Source organism: Loxodonta africana, chromosome 15 (assembly GCF_030014295.1).
Source record: "Loxodonta africana isolate mLoxAfr1 chromosome 15, mLoxAfr1.hap2, whole genome shotgun sequence".
Lineage (NCBI taxonomy): Eukaryota > Metazoa > Chordata > Mammalia > Proboscidea > Elephantidae > Loxodonta > Loxodonta africana.
Genome location: NC_087356.1, coordinates 7,520,527 through 7,544,746, shown reverse-complemented (window position 1 = coordinate 7,544,746; position 24,220 = coordinate 7,520,527). Strand labels below are relative to the sequence as shown.

The following is a 24,220-nucleotide window of genomic DNA, read 5'->3' as shown; positions in this document are numbered from 1 at the left end:
ACCAAAACAAAACAACTCAAGATATGCTTATACAGTGGTAGCTAAAAGACTGCAATATATATACTCTGAAATAAGGGAATAAATGCTAATTAGTGGCAGATACAGACTTTGTGTCAGTCAGGACTGTCACAGAAAACTTGGCATACTCAAAGGAACTGACAAAAGAGAGTTTAATGAAAGGACAATTCATAAAAGATGTGGAATTGGAATTAAGGGACCAGCAAGTATCAGCAACAAATGATGTAGAAATCAACAAGAAAGAGGTGATGCAGCACGCCACAGCTAGCAGCAACAGGGAGCTGTTACCACTCTCCCGGCCTGTATGAGGAGGGCCAACTGACAAGAGCTGTCCTAGCAACTGACAGGGAGGAGGCAGAGAACTATATCTCGCCCTCTGTTCTCCTGCCAGTGCCTGTCATTGGCCAAACTCAGCCTGGAGCAGAGAGCAAGGGGGCCGGTCAATGCACTCTGTGATGATCAGCTGCCAAGGGCCACTGGAAGGAGCAAAGAGCAGAGTGGATTCAGAAGGGTAGATAGGAGATAAGTAGCATGGGAAAGCATACATAAAACTAGCACTGCAAGCCAGCAGAAGCTTGAACATCAGAGAGCATCTTCAATTTTGTTTGGGAGAGGTGTGACTAAATTAGATTGATGGACCTGTCAAAGAATAGATGAAAAGACTGCAACCTTTCGAGAAAGGCTGCACATGGTTTGAAGTAGCACATGGTTTGACGTCACAAATCATAGTAGTCTTTGCAGTTCTAAAGGAAAAATGTTCCACAGCATAAAACGCATTTCAGCACCATTGGTCATGACTCTCCAGCTGTGTGGGTAGCCAATGGGAAGAGATGGGGAAGGAGAGAGCCTCCAGAGCAAAACTGGATTATATTCTCCTGAATTTTACATTGTATAAATCTCTCAAGCCATTACTGTTGTTGTGTGCCATCAAGTAGTTTCCAACTCATAGCAACCCTATATGACAGAAGAGAACTGCCCCATAGAGTTTCCTAGGCTGTCATCTTTACAGGAGCAAGCTACCAGATCTTTTCTCCCGTGTAGCGGCTGGTGAGTTTGAACCACCAACCCTTTGGTTAGCTCTAGAGAGCTTAACTCTTGCACTACCAGGACTCCCCAAGTAATTACTAGGTGACTAAGAAAAAAACAGTTGTGGTCAAGTAGATTTCGACTTGTGGTGACCCCATACGTGCAGAGCAGAACCACTTTATTGGGTTTTCGGGAAGTGACGCTTCAAAATTAGATAGTCACGCCTTTCTTCCAGGGTGCCTCTGGGAGGGTTCAAACTGCCAACCTTTTGGTTAGTATTTGAGTGCTTAACCATCTGTATAACCCAGGGCTCAGACTAGGCAACTAAGTACCCCAGGATAAAATAAATCCTCATGTTGTGTGTAACTTTAAATCTACAGGCATTTGAATTCCTCTTTCCAGTCGGAATGCCATGTTAAATTCGGTTTCCTACACATTTATTTCACAGGACATTTGCTCAAATGTCCCTGCCCTTGGACACTCCAAACCCTTTCTGGTCTCTGAGGAATTAGAGTTACAATGAAGGTTCAAAGGCGCCTGACACGAATGCAGAGGAAGGAGAAAAATAGCTACTGAAATGACTAGAATGATGACAAAACTTTCAAACATGCCTGAAATCAGCTGAGAGTATTAAGAAACAGAAGTCACTTGTTCTTGTGAGAGAATAAAGTGGCAAATTTTTCACCAATATAAAGACTCTTGGAGTCCTCTGAAATATTTTAGCCAATGCTTACAGTTATTAGAACAAGATTCTTCAAATCTTAGGCCCTTCAGACCTTCTAGAGAGAATTATGAAATGGCAGGGATGCTAGTCAAGGACACGGGTGTAAGGAGGGGCAGTGCCTGTTAATGGTGTAGCAAAGGACACCTCGCTTTGCACATCACAGACACTGCTATGAAGACCTCATGACCAGGGTGGAGATGGGAGTTGGGGGAGCAAAGAGTAAGTGTCTCCTTCTTCTGGAGAAATATTTAGGTCTGGGATAGAAAAAAAATGCAATCCCTTAGCCAATGCATAGATAAAGTCTCCTATCTCTTATGGCTCTGATAAACATGAATTTTGTCCCTGACATACCCTGATAGCTTTACCTTCTCCCGGTAGCAGGTCTCGCCCATAAATGCATAAGGTATATCCACATTTATTTTCCAGAACATCAGGCAGAATCTGGTGAACAAAGTTCTCCACAGAACCGGCCTCCTCAGGCCTACTGTAGTCTCGTGGATAGATAACATAAGCATCATAGATCTTTCCATCTGAAAGTGAGAACAAGAAGTGAAACTGCATTACTTGGGTCTAAAACACACTTAATTGACTCTCAGCAGACATGCTTCACTGAGTTTTATGGTTCTTAGTGAAGGCACCTGGTCCTCCAATTTTTCTAGAATCAAGATACTATGACAATCCACTGCCACGAGACGTGGTAAGAAAATCACAATCTTAATCCCAAAGTTCTCTTCCTTTTTACTGCCTCAGACTGAATGACATTGCGTGATCGAGAACAGGCGAGAGGCTGTAGAGTTTAATACAAACCAAATGGCAAAGCGTGAAATAATTGATGAATATTTACGGTCATGGAGAAGGTGCCTTTTGCTGCTGGCTAGATCTCAGTTTCTTCCATTTTCCCCATACTTCCCCTGGGGAAGTAAAAATGATAATGGCTAATAGTGGCAAGGGAGTGGAAATTTTTAAGAAATCTGAATTTCCCACAAATCAATTAGCTCCTATTGGAAGTAGCAGATGGAAAAATGTAGCACGTATTTGCTGACAAAGGAAAGAATGGTGATCATATTGAGCAGCAGAGCAGCCTCCCTCAGCATGTATACTCATGGGCATAGGTAAGACTTTGTATAGGGTAGAGTTTCTGGTAAAATACACCCGTATTCTGATGGATCCATCTACCCTGCTCACGTCTGGAAAGCAGGAACGATTTTGTTCATGTTTTTAATTGCACAAAGCTTCACCAAAACACACTTTCCAAAATATTTAAAACTTCCTGAGCTTCGGGCAGATTCTCTTCTTGGGAATGTGTTATGAACAGTTACTGGGGAGTTTTAAGCTATTGAGATGAATCTCAGGACCAAAGGGCACAATGCGGCAGAATGGAAAATGGCCTCTGAGTAGACTCAAAAAAGATTCATTGATGATACGTTAACAAGCAGCATTAGCTATTAAGAGATTAATAGACAAATAACCAAAAGTCATTATGAGACTTTTTCTTTTGGAGAGTGCCTTGAAATCGACCACCTACCACTCCTAGTTTTGTAAGGTCTCACTGTGTCTCTCCAGAGCAGAGTAAAGTCAATCCAGAACACTTTCAGCAGTATTGCCGAGACGCTGACCAGCACCAACAGTACACTAAATCCTGCAGCCGTGTAGTAGGCGCTTTGATGACCAACTATTCAAAAAACAGGAGAAAAATTGTTATTCGTCTCACCAAAATAAGGTAAAAAAAAAAAAATGCATACGTGTTGGTCTCCATTGCGAGTACAAGAAATTCATCCCCACACGGAATTTTCACAGCCGCTTTTGGAATCAGTAAATTAACATTTATTGAGCCCCTTACTCTGTACAAAAGGAGCCCTGGTGGTGCAATAGTTAAGCACTCAGCTGCCAACTGAAAGGTTGGCACTTTGAACTCACCTGGCAGTTCCACTGGAGAAAGACCTGGTGATCTGCTGCAGTAAAGGTTACAGCCTAGAAAACCCTTGTTAACACCTAACAACAACTCTGTACATGGCACCAAGGTGGCACCAGGATAGGCATTGTAGAAGATCCTAAAGGGCATGAGAGACACTCCCTGCTCAAGTGAGACATAGATACTCATGGAAACTTAACTGAGATGGAGAGTCTTAGCGGTAACAGCTGGCAGAGGCTTTTAGAAGACGACCTCACTCCATGCTGGGTTGGGCAAGGAAGGCTTCCTACAAGAGGAGATCCCTGAAGGATGGGTCGAGCTCAGTTAAATGGAAAGACATAAAGAAACGCACTCCTGACAAGAGAAATTGCTGAGAGCCAACGTGCAGAGCTGGGAGTGTATTTTCTGAAGTAATCTAGTTTGGGAATTAGTGGAAAAGAAATTAGAAAGATGAGTTAGGGCTAGGTTCTGTCAAGACTTGAGGAACAACCTAACACATTTCGTGGGGGCATTGAGGAGTTTTGAGCAGGATGCAAACAATGAAAGAACTTTTCAAGCAAGTTCATTCTGATGGTAGTGAAAGTGCGTTTCTGTGGAAACAGACGGCAAGCAGTTGAAGTAGAACGGGACAGGAATTTCAGCACTACTTCCGGTGCGGGAGGGCTGGGACTTAAGTGATAATAGGTGAAGAATGGACAGGTCTTGTATGGGGGACATTAAGGAGAAAGAATCGGCAGCTCTTGGGGACTTCTTGTGTCTAAGTGGTTGGTGGCATAGGAAAACCAAACCAAACCCACTGCTGTGGAGTCAATTCTGACTCATAGTGACCCTATAGGACAGAGTAGAAGGAGTTTCCAAGGAGTGCCTAATGGATTCAAACTGCTGACCTTTTGGTTAGCAGCCTTAGGTCTTAACCACTAGGCCACCAGGGTTTCTGGCATGAGAAAGCAGGGAAGAAAAAAGATCCATGAAAGTCTCTAAAGCATATTTCATGGAGAAGTCAGATTACTGGGTTCTGGGCCTGAGACACAGCTCTCACTTTTTTTATGGTAAACGTTATGTAGCCACCACTGAACTTTATCCTGAACTCATTGCTGCACGAAATACGTATACAACATGGTGCCCATCTTCAAGGGCTAGTAGCAGACACATATATGTCAAATGTAAGTACTATAATCATTAGCAATTTTTTCTTCTGTTTACATCTATTTCCCTTTTATAATAATTATCTTAAAAAGAATCCCAATTAAAGATGAAAGTGAGAAGAATCTCAAATGGAATTTGATTATATGTTTCCATTGTTATATTCATCTTAAGTCTTGCAGCGTCGGTGCCCAGTCTTGATGCAGAAAATCACTGGTCCATATGCACAAACATGTTCACCACCCCTAAAATCTCGTCAGCTACCTGAGAATCTAGCACTACGAAATCAACAGTTATCAAGGTCAGCTGACTCAAAGATGGGCGGGGGGAAACTGAACATTTGAAGAGAGTTTATTTTCTGCACTGTCTTCAGTTTAAATTATAGTTACTCTCTAGGTGAATCATTTCAAAACAGGATTCCTGTCCAGTTCACTCTTTCTAAATACCTTCTCTGAATGTATGCTGGGAGTCTATATTTCTTGTGGGGATTGTTGTAAGGTAACTACCTGTGGCTGGCTACTTTCAACTATAGGAAAGAAGTTAGTCTAAGACCTTAAAGTAAGTTGAAGTTCAGTATCTTCTTATTGCTAGTTATTTTATAAATAAATAAATAAATAAACACGTAGGTAATTCTTGATGTGATGACTACACCAAATATTTTCTAATACTGTCTATTAACAGAAGAACACTGACTGTCGGAATCCTGACTCTGCCCCTCTGTAACTAAGGCACTTGGTAAGCTATTCAACCTCTCCTTGCCTCAGTTTCTTCATCTATAAAACTAGGATGATATTAACAGTCTCTTCTCCATTGGGTTGTGAGAAAAGAAATGGGAAATTCAATGTAAAGTAGGTAAACCGTGCCTGGTACATAAGCTATAATAAATAAATGTTACACATTTAGTGGAATTGACTAGATGGCAATGGGTTATTATTATAACCATCAAATATTTATTTAATAACATTTAATTAAATGATGGGGACATTGGCCTTTAAGTGATTTCTTAAACTCAAGACAGTTCTGTAATTTCTTTAATTCTGTGATTACAAATAAAAGATTTCATCATGACAATTCAACAGCAGTCACAACATTTTTTCTTTAATTTACACCGTTGTTGAAACAAAAACAGGTTGAAGGAAAAGAGGCGAAAGGCAGCAAATACAAATCAAGTAGAAAGAACAAAATCAACATGCACATGTAACATGAAAACGGTTCCAGTGCACAGGTATAAGCAGAGAGTGTTCAGAAAACAGCAGCATAAGCCAAGCTGTGGGGTAAGTGTAACGAGAGCAGCGCTGGATGGGGGTGCAGGCTCCCTCTCTCTCCAGGATCCAACGTGCCCACCACCACCACAAATATTGCCCTCATGTAACGTCTTGACATGCCCCATACACCCTGGAGCAACAAAATAATAACTGGAAGAATCCTGACTGCATAAGAAGCATGATAATACTTAAAATCATCTACCTGAGTCATGATTCTTTTTAGCCACTATTATTTAGTCATATTCTGTTTTATAAAAGCTTACAAGTCAGGAGTTAAAGTAGATATTAAAACAAGAAAAATCCCAAGCAGCCCCTCAGGCAGAGGTGTACAATGACCATATCGGGTTGGTGGTCTATTTGCTCCTCATTCCTCATCATTTTTCATCATGTTGTGCCTCTCTGTGTGTTTATCAAATTAATCTAGGCGTATCCCACTTGTGGGTATGAACTGAGAGCTTAACTCTCCCTTTGGCTATTTGACTACTACATGGAGTAAGTTCTGCATAGTTGTAAGGTCAATAAAACGGGTGTAAAAAGAACACAATATGATGTTTTCTCTCAGCTCTTCTTAATGGGATACAATGCTTCATCTAGCAAACAGGATGCCTTTGCATGGAAATACAAAGTGCAAGTGAGGACAAGTACAATTTCTCAGGAATGAAATGCTTGTAAAGTTACTTTCGGTGATAGAAGTGCTTGCCAAGGGATACCCAGAGAGCAGCTGGACGAAGCAGCCTTTACTTGTGGGGAGGAGGATTTCATCACTGACATCGTTTAACTTCGTCTGGGTATGGTGAGGATAAAAAGCACAGTGACTTTTTGACAGCTTTATTATTGTTTTAAAGTTCTCTATGGACAAAGTATCTTTTGTTGCATGCAGGACAGACCACTCACACCCCTCTGCCTTGGTGCGTGTGAAATGGGACCAGTGGTAATAGTAGCAGCATCAGCACCCGTCTAACTTTGGGGGGATAATGTGAATCAAGATCAGCCCAAGGCTGAACCCTATGAGGTAGAGGTCAGACCTACCTCCACTCTCCAACCTTTTTACCAATTCTGACACCAGTCATCCCTCCCGTGGTACTCTCTTCTCTGCTGGGTTTGATAATCCATTGCAAAGGCCACACAGATCTCACAGACCATACCTACAGTTCAGTGGTATATTAAGGAAGTAACAGGCTATCATTCAGGATCAGGATCAACAGGCTACCACTCAGGGTCAGGATCAGGATCAGGAAACACACAATCAAAGTCTCCCTTCTTCAGTGCAGGACAGTTCCCTCAGCCATGCAGGCCTTCTCTAAGCCCTCTGAAAACAAGCTCCTCTTGGCCCCCTCAGGAAAGACCTCTCTGCCTTCAGCCTCCCTGCCATCGTCTCCTACAGGACCCCTTCTGGGCCTGTCACCATCTTCAGTGTTACAGCCCTTGACTCGTGTTACAGTTCTTTTAGGAGGTTCCTTGCCTCCTCTCTCTGCTTCTTCTCTCTTGCCTTTTCTCTTTTCTGCTTCTTCCTACTTCCTATCTGAAAAACCTCTGTGGGGTTGGCTGCATATATATACAAACTCCTTGTTAGTTTCAAGGCATAGCCCTCCACCAGGGCCACAAACTGACCAATTCCCTCTCAGTAGCCACAGACACTTCATCTGCATGGTCGACTGACCAATCCCGGCACGGTGAACGCCAATCACAGGGAAGGCAAAAGTATCAAACGGCGGCTTGTTTAGAGCTTACCCAGGAAATGTCAATCAACCTGGACAAAAGTAGCAAACCCTCTGAGGTAGATAAGGAGGGTAAAAGTAACTCCTCAGGGCTTAGGGAGAAAACCTCTCAAGCTGTTTTTCCAAAGAACCGAGGCCAAAGGGCATATAAAGGAATTCATTTCACCACGGTAGGTCATGATTATTTGTGAAGGAAAATGTTGTATTTTAAAATGTAGTGTAATCCATTGAAGAGTAGTGAGTTTAATACTTTTGGCATAGCTATAATATTTTACTGTGTCAGGTTATTCTAAATTCATTAACAGGGCGGCATACTAAATTCAGATGAAACTACAAGGAAGTTATTAAAAATATGACCTTTTCACTTTATGGGGAAAGTTATTCAACTTAGCAAACATAAATACAAAATATTGTTTTGTTGTTATAATTAAGCCTGACAGCTAGAGAAATAGAAATGTACAGAAATAATGTGTTATTGATAACTTTGGTGTGCCTTCATTCACTTACTCATTCAACAAATATTTATCTGCCATGTGCCGGGCCCTGCTCTACAGACTGAAGATAAGACGATGGATAAGACACCACCTTTGCCCTCACGGAGCTTACAGTCATGTTGAGCAGACTGTCAAACAGGGGGATGAATCCACCTGTAGAAACAGGATGATACTATAGGGATACATAGAACGAGATTGACCTCAAACTGGTGGTCAAGAATGCCTCCCAAGAAAAGGTGGTACCCAATTAGCATGTTGAAAAACAGACACAATAAAGACATGGGTTGAGCTACCAGAGTTCACATGAGTTCCACCGAAACTTATTATTTTATAAAGTTAAATAATGATAATGCATTTCTTATCATAAAGTAACATCTAAGATTTTCTTCTGAGAATGGGCGGTAGTTAAATACTACGCCTTCGCATCTATTTTGCCAGCCTCACTAATGAAATATGTGCACACACACACACACACACACACACACATTATAAAAGGGGTGAAGAACGAACAAGCACATTCAGAGTTTATTGTTGGTGTGTTTTCTTCCACATACAATGAGACAGGGAGCGAATGAAGTTGAAAAGCAGAAGGATGGTGGAGGGAGAAGTTCAGTGTTCTAGAGAAGCCAGCAGAAGAAGAGGAGGAGGAAGAGAAAGCAATGAAACAGTGGAGAGGGTTGGCCCCACAAACAACGTTTTTCGCCAGAGAAACATGTGAGGACCCAGACTGCAAATGGTCAGTGTGCTCAAGCGGGGAGATACGTTTTATGGGATGGGTCATTTTCCATTGTCTTGATGGTTCCCCTGGATCCAGACTCCAGCATGGTTTTCTCTAAGAAAACAATCCAGCCTACAGTTGATACAGCAAACTCAGGCGACAACACGCTTACAACATCGCTTACTTGGATTTTTTCTCCTTAGTCTTATGGTGCGTGTTGTCACACCACGCAAGTTCAAAGCCAGACACTCATACTTCAGGGAGAAATCCTCTTCTTTCACATCAGTTATTCTTAAAATCCTTGTTAGACAAGTCAGCTCATCTCTAGAACTAAGAAGGCACTCGTTACTTCCAATGCTTACTTTTCAGTTGCCAGTTGTGAGGGAGGGGAAGGGAATGTTTTATCTTTAATATAAAACTACCTTTGACTTTGCACTTGCTCCTGGTGAATTCGTTCTTCACCAAGGTCACTAACGTTGCTTCCGTTAACTTGCCATATGATCAAAGCCAGGAACTGAGGACCTTTTCCCATGCAAGCCGAGCAGGTGATGTTTGCTGTTTTTCCTGGATGGGAAGTAAAGAAATTCACTGATAAAATTAAATTCTGCAAATAGTATTCAGTTTAACTTAATGGGAAAAAAAATTGTTGAACGCCTAATGTGTACCCAGCATTGATTCCCATAGCCTTCTTCGTCTCTAGGGCCTTCATCTTTCTAGGACCTCACTTTGGCTCCTCTCCTTTGAAGCTCAGTTCACATCCCCCTCTCAACTACAGGAGAAACTAACAAGCCAGGCGACTGGCTTTAACAACCCAACATTATCATTTATAATTTCCCTTTACTAAACATTGAATTTTTTTTTTCTAACAGCTGTCTTCCACACCTTTCTTCTCCTACTGAATTCTTTTCATCTCTCCATAAGCTATCCTTGAAGGTAAAACTGCACTTGTGACTTAAGGAGAATTTGGAAGAGGCTCACAAAGCCTGGCCCAGATACACAGATACAACCTTAGTACTTAAGTATCTAGACAAAGCTCTTTCCATCCCAACTCTTAACTTGAGTTGTCCTCCTTTCAGACTTGAAAGTGTAAGAGCTGCCTTCACACCTTGGACATCCATTCAACTAACCCTTGCTGAGTCCTTGGTTTCCTTCAGGAGCTATGTTAAGAGCTAAGCACGTGAAGAGGAATGAGGTGTTCCCAGTCTATTAGGGGTAACGTCATTATAAACAAACAATTAGAACACAAGGCCTTTTAGTGTTCTAATGGAAGTATATAGTTAAGGTACATGTACTCTGGGAGTCCCTGGGTGGGCAAAAGTTTAACACACTGGACTGCTAACCAACAGGTTGGCAGTTTGAGTTCATCCAGAGGCACCTTTGAAGAAAGGCCTGGTGATCTATTTCTAAAAAATCAGCTATTGAAAACTCTGTGGAGCACAGTTCTACTCTGACACACGTGGGGTCATTACGAGTCAGAATTGACTTGATGGCAGCTGGTTGGGTTGAGGTGTACTCTGACACAGGAGTGCAGAGTGAAGGATCCCCACAGAAAACAATGTTGCCACATCATACATACAAATGGTCCCCGTAAGGTTGTGTGAGCAGAAGCTCTGTTCCTCTTCTCTGGTAGAGAAGGAGAGTGGTACAGGGGGATTTTTCAGGGAATGTGATATTTGAAATTAATCTTGGAAGACGAAAAAGAAGACAAACATGGGCCAAAGCAGAGAAAAATGTAGAAAGTACAGTGTGTCGGCATAATGATGAGGTAGTCAGGGCCGGGGGGAGCACAGGGCATGTGAGGGTTAATGGCTGCAGATGGGTGATGAGGGTGGTCAGGACCAGGTCATGAGGGGACTTGTTTTGCATGCTAAGAACTTTTAATTGTAGTGGGAAACCACTAAAGACAGAGATGGAACGCTTTAGAAAGTCTGGGCTCTCATCCTTCTATCTTTTATTATTTATGACCTTGAGCTTGTCATTGAGCCTCTCTGAGCCTAAGTTTCCTCGAGTGTAAAGTGGAACCATACATTCTTCGTGGAGAGAAGTAAGAGTCAAACGAGGTAACGCATGTGAAAGCACCATGAATTACAGAGTGCAGTACCAACGGAAACACTTAGGATTCTTGTGACTGGTCAGGATTCATATTAACAAGTGCCCGGGGCAGGCATTGTCACGTGTGTCATCTCACTTAATCCTGAAGGTCCACTGTGATAATCCTGGTCCCCTTCTAGTGGAATTTAAGGAATCCTGGTGGGGCAGTGGTTAAGTTCTCAGCTGCTAACCCAAAGGTCAGCAGTTCAAACTCACCAGCTGCTCCGAGGGAGAAAGATTGTGGCAGTCTGCTTTCATAAAGATTACAGCCTTGCAAACCCTATGGGGCAGTTCTACCCTGACCTATAGGGTCACTCTAAGTCAGAATCAACTTCACAGCAGTGGGTTTTTTTTTTTTTTTGGTCTAGTGGAATTCAGGCCAGGGATCCTATGGGAGGACCTTTCAGGCAACTTTTACTCATTCTTAAAGTTCTTACCGATTTCTACTTCCTTTGTGCTGTTGGGTAGAGGGGCTCTAATGACTGGAACCAAAGGGAGGGCTCCTCCCTCTTAAATTAAACAGAAAAGGAAATAAAAGTATTAGAAGAGCATTAGATAGTCATCAATATAAAGCTCTATCCTATTTCATATTAATATTTCTCAAATTTTTCTGACAATGACCTCTGGCAACAAACACACACACACGCACACACACATGCGCACACACGCATGCGTGCACAGTCATGCACAATGTATACAGAATACTTTCTCTTGCTACCTATGATGCTGTTTGATATTTTCTATTTTATTCTATATCATTAAAACAAATGCTGATCCAATCCACCAAATTCATTTCATGACCAACTAATTGTTAGAAAAGCACAATTCAGAACAAGCATAACACCACAGAGAAAAAGATTTCAAAAGCTTCATGAAAACGATAAATGCATGACTACACAGTTCTCTCACTCACAGTTTTTCACCAGGGTGGCCCAGCCTCAGTGTGAGACAGCGTCTCCTCATTTTAGGTAATTTTAATAGCTGTGGTCATCAAGCTCCAGACCCAAGGGGGACATTTTGGAGCACGGCTGTTTACATACCTGCATCCCTTGATGCTCATTTATTTCAGGATGGTGTGTGACTGAGGGCCACTGTGGGGGCTGACATTAAATAGTGAAAGACACTGACAGAAATGTGGTCCGGTGATGTGTATTTTACATGTGGGAGCACTGAAAAGCCCCAAACAAATCTTTTCTTCAGCATTGCTTTACATTAAGAAAGCGGCCACACACCCTGGGCCACTGGTATATGTGTCTAAATAAGGAGACCCCAATGACACATTACGATTCTGAAGTCTTTCTCCTAAAGGAATTTTTATAGAATTGAAAGTAAATTGAATTTGTTTGCTGTTGTTTTAAGAATGGAATGACCTTCTTGAGGCCACTGATGATGGTGGAGGCACCGCACACCATTGCTTCCCATATAAAGCTTCTTTCTCACTAAACCTCTAATCATTAAAAAATTTAAACACTAAATATTTCTTTTTCTTTGTGCAGAACCTCTGACACTATATTAAGGAAACGGGCGGCTGCTCTTGCTCTCCCAATTGTTCTACTGCCTTTCAAAATAAGTAAATTGAGTTGGCATGGAACTCTCCCTACCTCTAAAAAACTAAGTCGTAGAGGAAAAAGTCGACGTGGCCTTGGATTGGCAGCATAGTCTTCCTCTGTGTTATACCCTGATAGTGCGTTTAAAAAGAACTACTTCCACCAGAGTAGAGACCGTGTCAGATAAAACAGAGCAGGAGAAATAGCAGGGAGAAGTACGAAGTGCCGAAAAATCGAGAAGGGCAAAATTCTTCCCACATTATCTTTGCTTGAAGACTCTGTTTTGTTAAATTCAGTAGCTTACCTCCAATTCTTAGGGTTCTGGTTGCCGTCACTGTGTAATTGACTCCGTTTTCATTGTGTATCAACTTACATGTATAGTCACCTGCATCACCGCTGTTTGTGTTGTTAATGAGCAAATATGACTCAAATCTGTAGTACCTTTGCCCTTGGAGAGCTTTACAATCCTGAAATGAAAAAGCCCATTCCATATTCAGTCATTCTTTACTTGCAAGCTTAAGTGTGTAATTTCCATTTATTTCTTCAAAAGTTCTCTTTACCTTAAACCAATCAAGGGGTGCTGTCCAATTGTAATACTCCGTTGTAGGACAAAATATTTGGGATCGTTTTTGTGTCCCAGTTACTGTTGAATACATCAGGTAATCAGGAAGATTGCAACCTGGTTGCTTTTTATATATTGTGAGGTTCACAGATCTGGTCCAACTGGAGGTGGGGCTGTCAAAACAAGTGAGACAATTTTTTAAAAAGCCACCTAACATTTATGAAAAAACTAACTGAATCAACTCTAGCCTTTGTTTAATTTTGCTTCTCATCTTAAAGCAAAGATATATCGTGGTCATCTTCTTATTTACACATGATCATTAAAGTTTAGAGTTTCAAATACTTTCTTGTTACTTTTGTGATAAAGCATAAACCCCATAGTAGCCCTGAAAGTGATTCTCCGATCATTTCTTCAAGCTGTAGTACCACAAACACAATGTAACAAAGATAAGCACCAGTTATTGAGAGTTCGCTATGTACCAGTCATGGTGCTAAGTACTTTTCATACATTGCCTCATTTTTTTCTCACAACAACCCTTTAAGATAGATTACATTTATTTTACAGATGAAGAAACTGAAGGGGTAAAGGGTTCACTCGCCAGCATCACACAGCTAACTAATATCAGAGCATAAATTTGAAACCTAAACTTGTCTGACCTCAGAACCTGGGCATTCAACTAGTACTGCCTTTTGGTGTAGTTCATCTGATATTTTGTGTGTACCAAATACGGGCACAAAATCCAAACATTTAGTATGGGCACAACATCAAAACGTTTAACAATTTACAGAAAGGTAATTTGCAGGCACACAATCTCACCTAACCCTCTTTAGCTTCACTCTGAGAAACGGTTAAGGCACTGAGAACTGCCTTTTTTTTTTTTTTTTTACCCACCTTCAGCCTCCTTGATGGCAAACATCTAGGTAACTATTTTTTGTGCTGGTTTGTTCTTCCAGCCAAAAGTGAGCGACTGCTCTCAATTCTCTTGGTAACTAAGAAAGCTAGGTCTTTTTTTTTTTTTTTTTTTTTCCTAACTAGGCTACAAATTAATCCCTGCAATTATAAATATAAATACAAAAAACAAGAAATCCATTGCCGTCGAGTTGATTCTGACTCATAGCAACCCTATAGCACAGAGTAGAATTGCCCCACATGGTTTCCAGGGAGTGGCTGGTGGATTTGAACTGCTGCTCTTTGGGTTAGCAGCTAAGCTCTTAACCACCGTGCCACTAACCAAAACCAAAACCAAACCGGTTGCCACTGAGTTGATTCCCACTCATAGTGACACTATAGGACAGAGCAGAATTGCCCCATGAGGTTTCCAAGGAGTAGCTGATGGGTTAGAACCACTGACCTTTTGATTACAGCCAAGCTCTTAACCACTGCACCACCAGGGCTAGGGCTCCATAAATGTAAATAAACCAAAAAATCAAACCCTTCGCTGTTGAGTTGATTCCAACTCATCGTGACCCTACAGGACAGAGTAGAACTGCCCACAGAGTTTCCAAGGAGTGGCTGGTGGATTTGAACTGCTGATCTTTTGGTTAGCAGTGGAGCTCTGAACCATTGTGATAATCACCTAAACCCCAACCTGATGGTATTTCTAAACATACTCTTTTGTTCAAATCACCTCATAAATTCAACTGTTCCAGAAAGGACTAGAAAAGGTAGAAAAGTGTGAGGCAGCTGAGATTGTCAACTATTGAAGAAAAGGGGCAGACCCTAAGATTATGGTGGCTGCCCGTATAATACCTTTTGATAATGCAAGTATAAATTCCAGAATCATCGACTTTTGTTGGCAGAAACTTAAGAAAGTTTCTTGAGGCAAATACACGATGTTTCTTCTGGGTGGTAATCCTTTCATTTGTTTTGGGGAAATACCAGTATACAGGGTACTCAGAGCTTGGGTTTTTAGGACATGGCACAATCAAAGCTTCATTTTCCAGGCCCCAGTGTGTCTTAACTGCAAATAAACAATATAAAAAGATCACAGTTTAGAAATTGGTCATGATTTGTGATACATCAACTGGGAAAGAATAAAGAAATGGTTAAGATCTTTTATGAAATAATAGGTACCGCCAGACCGAAGTTCCCAACACAGCTTCGATGGCAGAGCAGCCACACTAAACAAATCGTGTGTCAGTCAACAAATGCCCACACTCCATCTTAAGTCCAGATACTGTGTTAAATTCTATCTGAATATGCAAAATTAAAATTCTGATATATTTGTTATGAAGGATGGCTACACCAAAGCTGAATTTTCTGGTTTACAATTTGGCTGGGAGAGTTGGAAGCAAGCAGCTTCAAACAAGTCATGCATCCTTGGAATGACTTCATTAAAAGATAAGTAAATTTAAGTTGAAAAGCAGACTTACTAAGGCGAGCTGTTACAGAATCTAGGAAAAGTGTTAGAATTGCCAAGACCCAAAGTCTCATTGTCAGTTTGTCACAGAAGTGTACGTGTTGGTGATACTCCAGATGAATCAGAGAGGCCTGACGCTGCAGATATCTTCCAGGAGATGGAGGAAGCACCTAAGAGTCATGGTAGGAAAGAGTAGTTAGGAGTGTAGACTACTGAAAAATTAAACCACGCAAAACATTTATCAGCCATAATTTTTACTTGGTCAACACCTCCGAGGAGAATTAATCAGTCAACAAGTATCTACTAAGTACAAACATGTGGGACGGCAGGATTTCAGACATGTATGGTGACATGGATCCCTACTGAATATTTGGGCCACGAAGGTCTCGAAATGGTCGTGCGGTTTCACAATTACATTTCACAATCTCCTGAGAACGTACCAGGAGAAGCTAAATTAAGAGGAACGGAAACGAGTTGATATTTTGGAAAAAAAAATTAAAACCATAAAATTCAACAAGCCCTGGGAAATACAATATTATAATTGCTAATATAAAACCATAGGCATCCCCACAGGCTAGAGAGTGCATACATGCACACAGGATACACACACACACAGGCACACACAAACGCAAAGGCAGGCATACAACTAAGTCATCACGAAGCAGCTGCAGAATGAAGGGCAGTGGGGAGCAAAGCAGTGGTCACCTAATCACCCTAGAATGTAATCTGACACCACCCCAGCCTGTCCCCAAGAATCCTGAAGGCTTTCTAAGCGTAGCTGAAGGTCTATGAAAAATAATTAATACTTTTCTTTATTCTTTCCACTAAAGAACAATTTAACCATTTTTTTTTTTTCCTTGAAAAGTCAGGGTAGGGATGGAACCAAGATAGAAACATAGAAATATAAGCATAAATACAACAATCCTGAATCTATTTCCAGAAAGCTCATTTCCTCTAAATGTGAATTGTCAATAGTTTTCTTATTACATCTATGAGAAAGTTTTTATCACAGGCTTAGATAGTTGATGCTTACCCAAGCTAAGAACAGAAGAGCATGAACTCCAAGTTGATAACGAGTTAGAAACAGTGTCAAGCTCTTCTAGGTCCCTCCTTGTAGACTGTTCACATGGACACGCTCCTTAATTTTAAAGGGGAGATATTCAAAGACACCCCCACAATTTGTCATTCCTCCCGCCCTTAATTTTTTGCTCTGGCTAAAATATATGACTTGTTCAAAAGTACTGATGAGTCATGGAACTAGAATTGTGAACCTTGGTAGATAAATATTTAAACCCGATTATAACATTGAATTACCTCTTTAGAGGAAGTTACCAAATAATCTCCCCAGGGGTTTAGCATCACTTTCTAAAACTGAAAAATACTTTTTTGTTCTTGCCCTAATCTTGTTGCATTTTTGGTTCTAAATGTTCTTAAAACCACGGCCTGGAGGTTGCCCTTCCATGTAGTCCTTGACACCTAGGCTGGTGGACACTAGTTTGGAAGACTTGCCAGTTTGGGCAGCTTTGCTGGGAAGAGTTTCAAAAGCCAAGACGGGGAGAAAGCAATGAGAATAAGCAGGGTTTCACAGGGGGTGGAAACGCTCTGTTTATGGTCCAGAATTTGACATGGTCTCATCCAAATATGGGTTCCAAACCTTGAGATTTAAATCTTCATTGAGATTCCAATTTGGAAGAAAAAAGGAACTTTTCCTAAGAAATTCAGAGAAATAGAGGGAGGCCGTGAATACTGAAAATAAAAAAAAAAAAAATTTTTTTTTCTTTTTAAAGAAAATCGTAAGTCTCAACTCTTGGGCTAAATGTAAAATATGACTCTGTTATGAGCAAATGCAGCTTGCTTTTAAAGGTCACCACATTCCAGAAGAAACCAAGGACTATCTTCAGACCAACACAATAATAATATTATAATAGCTATTAAAGGAGCCCTGATGGCGCAGTGGTTAAGTGCTCAGCTGCTAGCTGAAAGGTCAGCGGTTCGAACCCACCAGCAGCTCCACAAGAGAAAGATGTAGCAGTCTGCTTCTGTAGACAGTACAGCTTTGGAAACCCTATGGGGCGGTTCCACTCTGTCCAAATAGGGTCTCTCTGAGTCAGCATCAACTCCACGGCAATGGGTTTGGGCTTATTAAAGGAGCCCTGGTGGCAAAACAGTTAAGCACTTGGTTGCTGACTAAAAGGTAGGTGGTTTGAATCCACTCAGTGGCTCCTTGCGAGAAAGGCCTGGCAATCTGCTTCTATACAGATTCCAGCCAAGAAAACCCTATGAAGCAGTTCTACTCTGTCACATGGAGTCGCTATGAGTTGGAATCAACTCAACAGCACCCAACAAAACCTACGACAGCTTGTATAGAACTCACTTATGTGTCAGACACAGTGCCAGGTGATTTACGTTTACTACTCTTCATTTTCACAACCACCCAATGAGGCAGGCGCTGGTGTTACTCTTCCCATTTTATAGATAAGGACACTCAGGCACGACTTGCCCAAATCACACACGAAGAAGTAGAAGCAGAATTTGGAGTCAAGCCAGTTGACACCAAAGACTGAACACCTAATGCCTAAACTATACTGCCTCCAGGTGTGGAAGACGAAGACAGGAGGCGCTGGAAAAGGAGCATTCTGAGTAGAGTTTTTGAGGCCAGTTTCTCACAGCATCTTTCCTCAGCACTGGGGCTGGGACTACTCCTCAGCAGGCCACCCAATCTGTGTGTGGGTTTAGCCAGCCTTCGGACTTCAGTGATGTGGTCAGAGAGGAAGAGATACAAAGTTCTTGTCCTGTTGGAAGACTCCCCCAGGAGATAAATTCAGGGAATTATATCTGCTAATTGCTAATATCAACCTAGTTGTCAAAGTTCTTGTTATCAAGATCTTATTATCTTCTTAACTACTCAATAAAAATAAAAGTTCATATTCTTAGTTTAACCCATGAAGCCTTCCATATTTTTTAGGAGCTCTGGTGGCCCAGTGGTTAAAGCACTCGGCTGCTAGCCAAAAGATGGGTAGTTCAAACCCACCAGCCGTTCTGCAGGACAAAGATGTGGCAGTCTGCTTCCATAAAGATGTACAGCTTTGGAAACCCTATGGGGCACTTCTGCCCTGTCCTATGGGGTCACTATGAGTCAGAATCACTTGACAGCAGTGGGTTTGGTCTTTGCTTTGGTATTATTGGTTTCATCATTGAAGGCACAGTCAGGCAACGGAGCACTTGGAACAGTGCCTGGGGTATGCTCAAGCACTAGATAAAAACAAAAAGAAAAAAGTGCTCTTGAGTTGAATACAACTCAAAGCAACCCGATGTGTGTTAGAGTAGGACTATGCTCTGTAAGGTTTTCAGTGGTGGATTTTTCAGAAATAGATCACCAAGCCTTTCTTCCCAGGTACCTTTTGGTCAGCAAACAAGCACGTTAACTGTTTGCACCACACAGGGACTCTGACCACCAGATAAAAATTTGTTAAATAAATAATACAAAGTTGAAATTGTTTTATATTCTCTATCCTAAAACACCTTAAGTTTTTTTTTGTTATTAGATTGGGGCATTTATTCTTTAAACTGGGCCAGCTTTTACATTAGTTTATTAGTTCCAAAAAGAAGATTTTACTCAGAATTTTAACATAATTATTACAAAATTTTGCTGATACATTTAACAAATGACTATGAGGATGGCAATGTTTCATTCTGTGGTACACAGGGTCGCTATGAGTTGGAACCAACTTGATGGCACCTAACATAACTATTGCTATAAAATAACTCATTAAGTCATTCAAAAAAGAAGTTCTTTTCATTCAAACTACAATATCATGTGGTACTTATCATCAACATCATTAAAGTTTTATTTTTTTTAAATAAAAACCCAAGGATCAGACTGGTTAAATAATTTGACCAAGCTCACCAGTTGCGGCCAGGGCTGAAACCAGACTTGTTGAACCCCAAAACCACAGCTTTCTTTTTTCTAACGTCAGCTAAAAAAGAGAAAAAATTGTATTGGTAAAGCTAGCTTTCCTTCTTATAATTGTGACTGAATTATCAAACAACATAAACCAAAAAAAAAAAAAACTCGTCAAATTCCAACTCATAGTGACCCTATAGGACCAAGTGGAACCCTGGTGGCACAGTGGTTAAGAGCTACAGTGAGCTACAGCTGCTAACCAAAAAGGTCAGCGATTCGAATTCACCACCTGCTCCTTGGAAGCCCTATGGGGCAGTTCTATCCTGTCCTGTGGTGTCTTTATAGGGTCACTACGAGTTGGAATGGACTTGCCTGCAATGGGCTTTAGGACAGAGTAGAAGCAGCCCCATAGAGTTTCCAAGGCTGTAATCTTTACAGAAACAGATTGCCACATCTTTCTGGTGGGTTTGAACCACTGACCTTTTGGTGAGCAGCTGGGTGCTTTAACCATTGCACCACCAGGGTTCTAAACAACACGGTCTAATTTCCTTAAAATCTCTAGGTATCTTCTCATTTCCTTTATGTTTACTTTGGGTTTCTAACTAATCCAACACTATCCAACATATAAAGTACCGACATAGAAGTGTGGCACTTTATAGCAACATCTGTTGCCATCGAGTAGATTCTGACTCATAGCGACCCCCATAGGATAGGGTAAAACTGTCCCATAGAGTTTCCAAGGAGCAGCTGGTGGATTCGAACTGCTGACCTCTTGGTTAGCAGCCAAGCTCTTAACCTCTGTGCCACCAGAGCTCAAAATATAGCAACATTAAAAAAAGAAGAAAAAACCCAAACCCGTTGCCTTGGAGTCAATTCCGACTCATAGCATGACCTTAAAGAACAGAGGAGAACTGCTCCATAGGGTTTCCAAGGAGTGCCTGGTGGATTTGAACTGCCAACTTTTTGGTTAGCAACTGTAGCTTATAACCACTATGCCACCCAGATTTCCGAACATAGCAGAGCAAAATGCTAAAAGCAAGAGCTTCTCATAAAGAAAGAAAATGTTACCTTTAACGGAATGGAATGTTGAGCAACATGGATTTCTCCCAAGTCAGTCAGAAATCTTCCAGTGTCTGCTTGTGACCTTCTCACAGATAAATCAGGAAGTGCCAAACTGAGAGTTCAAAATGGTATTCCAGAGAAGGAGCATAAGCGCACTTGTTTTATACACAGTTTTGCAGAATTTCGTACAGAGTTGGAATAGAATTTGGGGGAACATTTGATTGGCTGACACTCAACGTGCTCTTCTAAGACTCATTTATCAAGCATTTCCATAGGGTGGGGTATTCGACCTTAGCCACATATCCTGCTTTCCAGAGCTGGTTCCTTCTGTTACCTGCAGTATTCTGCATGGGCCACCTCAGAATGTTGCAGAACAAGTTATCGTTGTCTACAGTGTGATCATGGGTCACCACTTTAAATAGGGGCCTAGGGCGAAACGGAGTCTGACTCAGACCCGTGTCAGCCATTTTAGTTACCTCAGTCGCCTGAGTTTTAGAGTGCCCTTTCACGGGGTTAAAAACATAAGTACACAAAACGCTTATAAAAGAATGTTCATAAATGTTGTATTCATAATATCAGCAACTGTAAATAACCTAAATATCCATTAACAGAAGATTGGATAAAGAAAAACAACCCACCAGTGAAAGGGTAGGAACTACAGACACAGCTACAAAGATCAATCTCAAAAATATCTTGCCCTGTAAGTTTGTGTTTTAAAATAAAAAATAATAAAATATAACCTGCAAAATTTTCATACTAAACAAAAGTAACCAAACAAAGAGTACATACTACATGATTACACATATATGAAGTCCGATGACGAACAAATTATACTGCTGGAAATCAAAATATAGGTGTTTGGGATTACAAATTTTTGAATGAAAAGGGGCAGGATGTTTGGAATGATGGTTACATGGGTTTATACAATCGTCAAAGCTCACTGAACTGAACATCTAAGACATGTACTTTGCCCTTAATTGTGTGTGAATCTTTTCTCAATAAAAAAGAAAAGAAAAGAAAGTCATATTCTTTCATACAAGTAATAGAAAGAGCACCATACTGAAGTCAGGAGACCCAGCAATTCATCGCTGTGATCTGCCATACCACAGGAAGCCTTTGCCAATGCTTTATATAATCAAGCTGCTCGTGATAAATTATCTGTACAGGAACTTGTGAAATTTTTTTTTTTTTTGGAAAATTCTTCCAAGAACAAGTTGTCTGATGAATAATTCTATGATCTGTCCTTTTCCCCTTAAAATGTTTAGATAAATTTCCCCTTTGAATTTATTTCAATTCTTCCTCAAGACTGATGAAACCAGCTGGGCCTGCTTCTGAGAGCAGAGATAACACTCAAATTTAAGAAGCTTATGCTCCTTCTTTGGAGCACCATTTTGAACTTCAGTAGCAGTACATAGGCACTGACCGGTCAGGACACCAGCCACAGAACGGTAGCCAACATCTAACCCTCTAGTTTCTGGATTGTGAGGAGGTCCGGGGTTGAGGGGGTAGGGGGCAGTGGTGGGTATTTGAAGGGCCTGAGGCAGCAGCTATTGACTCAGTAAGGCTGAATTTCAATGTTTTAAGGAGTAAGAAGTCCCTGGGTAGTGCAGATAGCACAGGCCTGGCAATCAGCTTCTGAAAGATCACACCCTTAAAAATCCTATAAGGCATTTCTACTCTGTACACATGGGGTCACCATGAGTCCGAATTGACAGCAACTAACAACAACAACAATATAGTCAGAACACCAACTCTGCCTCTACTGGACTTGTGAGGGGCATCCAGTGAGGGCCCACTATGTGCCAGTCTCTGTTTCAGGTACTTGGGATACAGCAGTGAATGAAACAAAAAAAGGAGACTCAAAGGCTTGCCCTTATAAGCAGCATAAATAAGTAGAAAATATTTATAAACGATTTTAGATGATGATATGGCTAGGGATAGACCCTGGTGGCACAGTGGGTAAGAGCTTGGCTAACAACCAAATGGTCAGCAGTTCGAATCCACCGGCCGCTCCTTGGAAACACTATGTAGCAGTTCTGCTCTGTCCTATGGGGTTGCTATGAGTCAGAATAGACTCAGTGGCAATGGTTTGTTGTTGTTGTTGTTTATGGCTAAGGAGGAAGATAAAGCATGAAAGGGAAATAAGTTGAGTTGGAGGAGTGTAATTTCAAGTAGGGTGACTACAAGACCAACTAGAAAGATGACCTTTGATAAACAGTGGAAGCATAGGGCAGAAGGAAGAGGCAGTGTAAAGGCCTTGATGCAGAAGTATGCCTGGTGCATTTGAGGCACAGTGAGGGGAAATGTGGCCCTAGTGGGGTAAGAGGAGGTCAGAGAATTCAGAGTCCAGATCATGCACCACGCATGAATTATCTTGAGCATTTTGCTTTTATTCAGCAAGATGAGACACCACTAAAGAATTTCAAGCCAAGGAATGACATGACCTGGTTTATGTTTTAACGAAACACTCTGGAGAGGCTGAACAAATATGACGGAGTAGACAGACGCTTCTGGTGAGCCCTCTTTACAGCAAAGACCAAAAAAAAAAAAACAAGTGAAATGAGTATATTTGTGACAAGCTGGGAGCCCTGAGCTTCAAAGGCAAGCTTAGAAAACAAACTGAGGGGTAGGGGAAGAAGAGAACATTCAGAAGTGGAGAGGAGTTACTGGACCTGAATCGTAGGGAGCCCTCAGGCACCATTCCTGGAGTGATGGCTGCAGCAGTGGGCTGCTTCTAGCGTTCAGCTGCAGTTTCCTCAAGGAGAAGCAGCCAGCCACACAGCCTACTCACACCTCTGGAACCTGAGGAGAATGGCGCTGTCGGCAAAAGCTAAGCATCTGCGTATATTTTAACACGCCCTCCCACCCACAAACCTGCTTCAACGACTGAATCCCCTGGGCCTGAGGTAGGCTCTGTTCAGCACCTAGAGCCATCCTCCTGGCTTTGGGGAAGAAAAAAAATTGCATTTGGGGGAAAAGATAATTTGCTAAAAAAAAAAAAAAAAAAAAAAATTTTTTTTTTTTACTAAGTAGGGGAGCTCAGGACAGAAGCAGCTCCTGTCCAGGCATAAGCCATCCATGGACTTTGAGCAACTTTCCCTTCTGCATGGACCTGTGTGGGTCTATTTCAGGAGAATAGGCCCTTGTCAGCAGACTCCAACCGTTTCAGCTGTGCGGTGGAGAGGTGGGTGTTTGACGTTTGACATTGCCTATAAACAAGCTCCTCTTCTACCCACATCAGGGACCTAAGGACTGGTAGTTCTACTCAGGTCACCCAGCCACCCATGACAGGGGTCCAGAGATAACTGGTACCTTCCAGTCCTTACAACCAAAAACATTGGGTGCCCATGGTCCATCTGCAGAACCCACCCACCTGCATGCTATAGGGAACAGGGACATGCTTTCCTCAGAGACACTCGGGGGTCGGTTCTCAGCCCCCTGCCTTGTTCAGAGCATGACCCTCTGCTGCAATCAGATCCTGGTATATACGCCAATCACCCCTGCCCCTCTAAGACTGTAGGACAGAGCCTGTACCACACACTTGATGATCAGCTACCTGGAAACCTGAGCTGAATTCATACAAGAAAACTGAATGGACTCCTAGATTGATATACCTGATAACAGCTCTAGCCAGCTGGGGACAGGATGTCAGAGTTCCAAAGGTGAAACTAATCAAG

At 41.6% G+C, this 24,220-nt stretch overlaps 1 protein-coding gene across 3 annotated transcripts in view; it reads right to left on the bottom strand.

Annotated features, from left to right (window-relative positions):
* IL1RL1 (interleukin 1 receptor like 1) overlaps positions 1 to 24,220 on the bottom strand; it is a 50,166-nt gene that overhangs the window by 7,185 nt on the left and 18,761 nt on the right. The window contains exons 2-11 of one of the 3 annotated variants that reach the window (XM_064268568.1): positions 19,485 to 19,554; positions 15,591 to 15,747; positions 14,968 to 15,178; positions 13,217 to 13,391; positions 12,961 to 13,123; positions 11,547 to 11,618; positions 9,441 to 9,582; positions 9,203 to 9,348; positions 3,294 to 3,440; positions 2,134 to 2,298 (exon numbers count right to left, since the gene is read on the bottom strand). In XM_064268568.1, the coding sequence (XP_064124638.1) occupies positions 2,134 to 2,298; positions 3,294 to 3,440; positions 9,203 to 9,348; positions 9,441 to 9,582; positions 11,547 to 11,618; positions 12,961 to 13,123; positions 13,217 to 13,391; positions 14,968 to 15,178; positions 15,591 to 15,651 (1,282 nt within the window). In that variant the 5' untranslated portion in view covers positions 15,652 to 15,747; positions 19,485 to 19,554. Of the gene's footprint in view, positions 1 to 2,133; positions 2,299 to 3,293; positions 3,441 to 9,202; positions 9,349 to 9,440; positions 9,583 to 11,546; positions 11,619 to 12,960; positions 13,124 to 13,216; positions 13,392 to 14,967; positions 15,179 to 15,590; positions 15,748 to 16,610; positions 17,007 to 19,484; positions 19,555 to 24,220 lie in introns of those variants that run through there. The other 2 variants (XM_010593571.3, XM_023552605.2) reach the window with 2 other exon arrangements.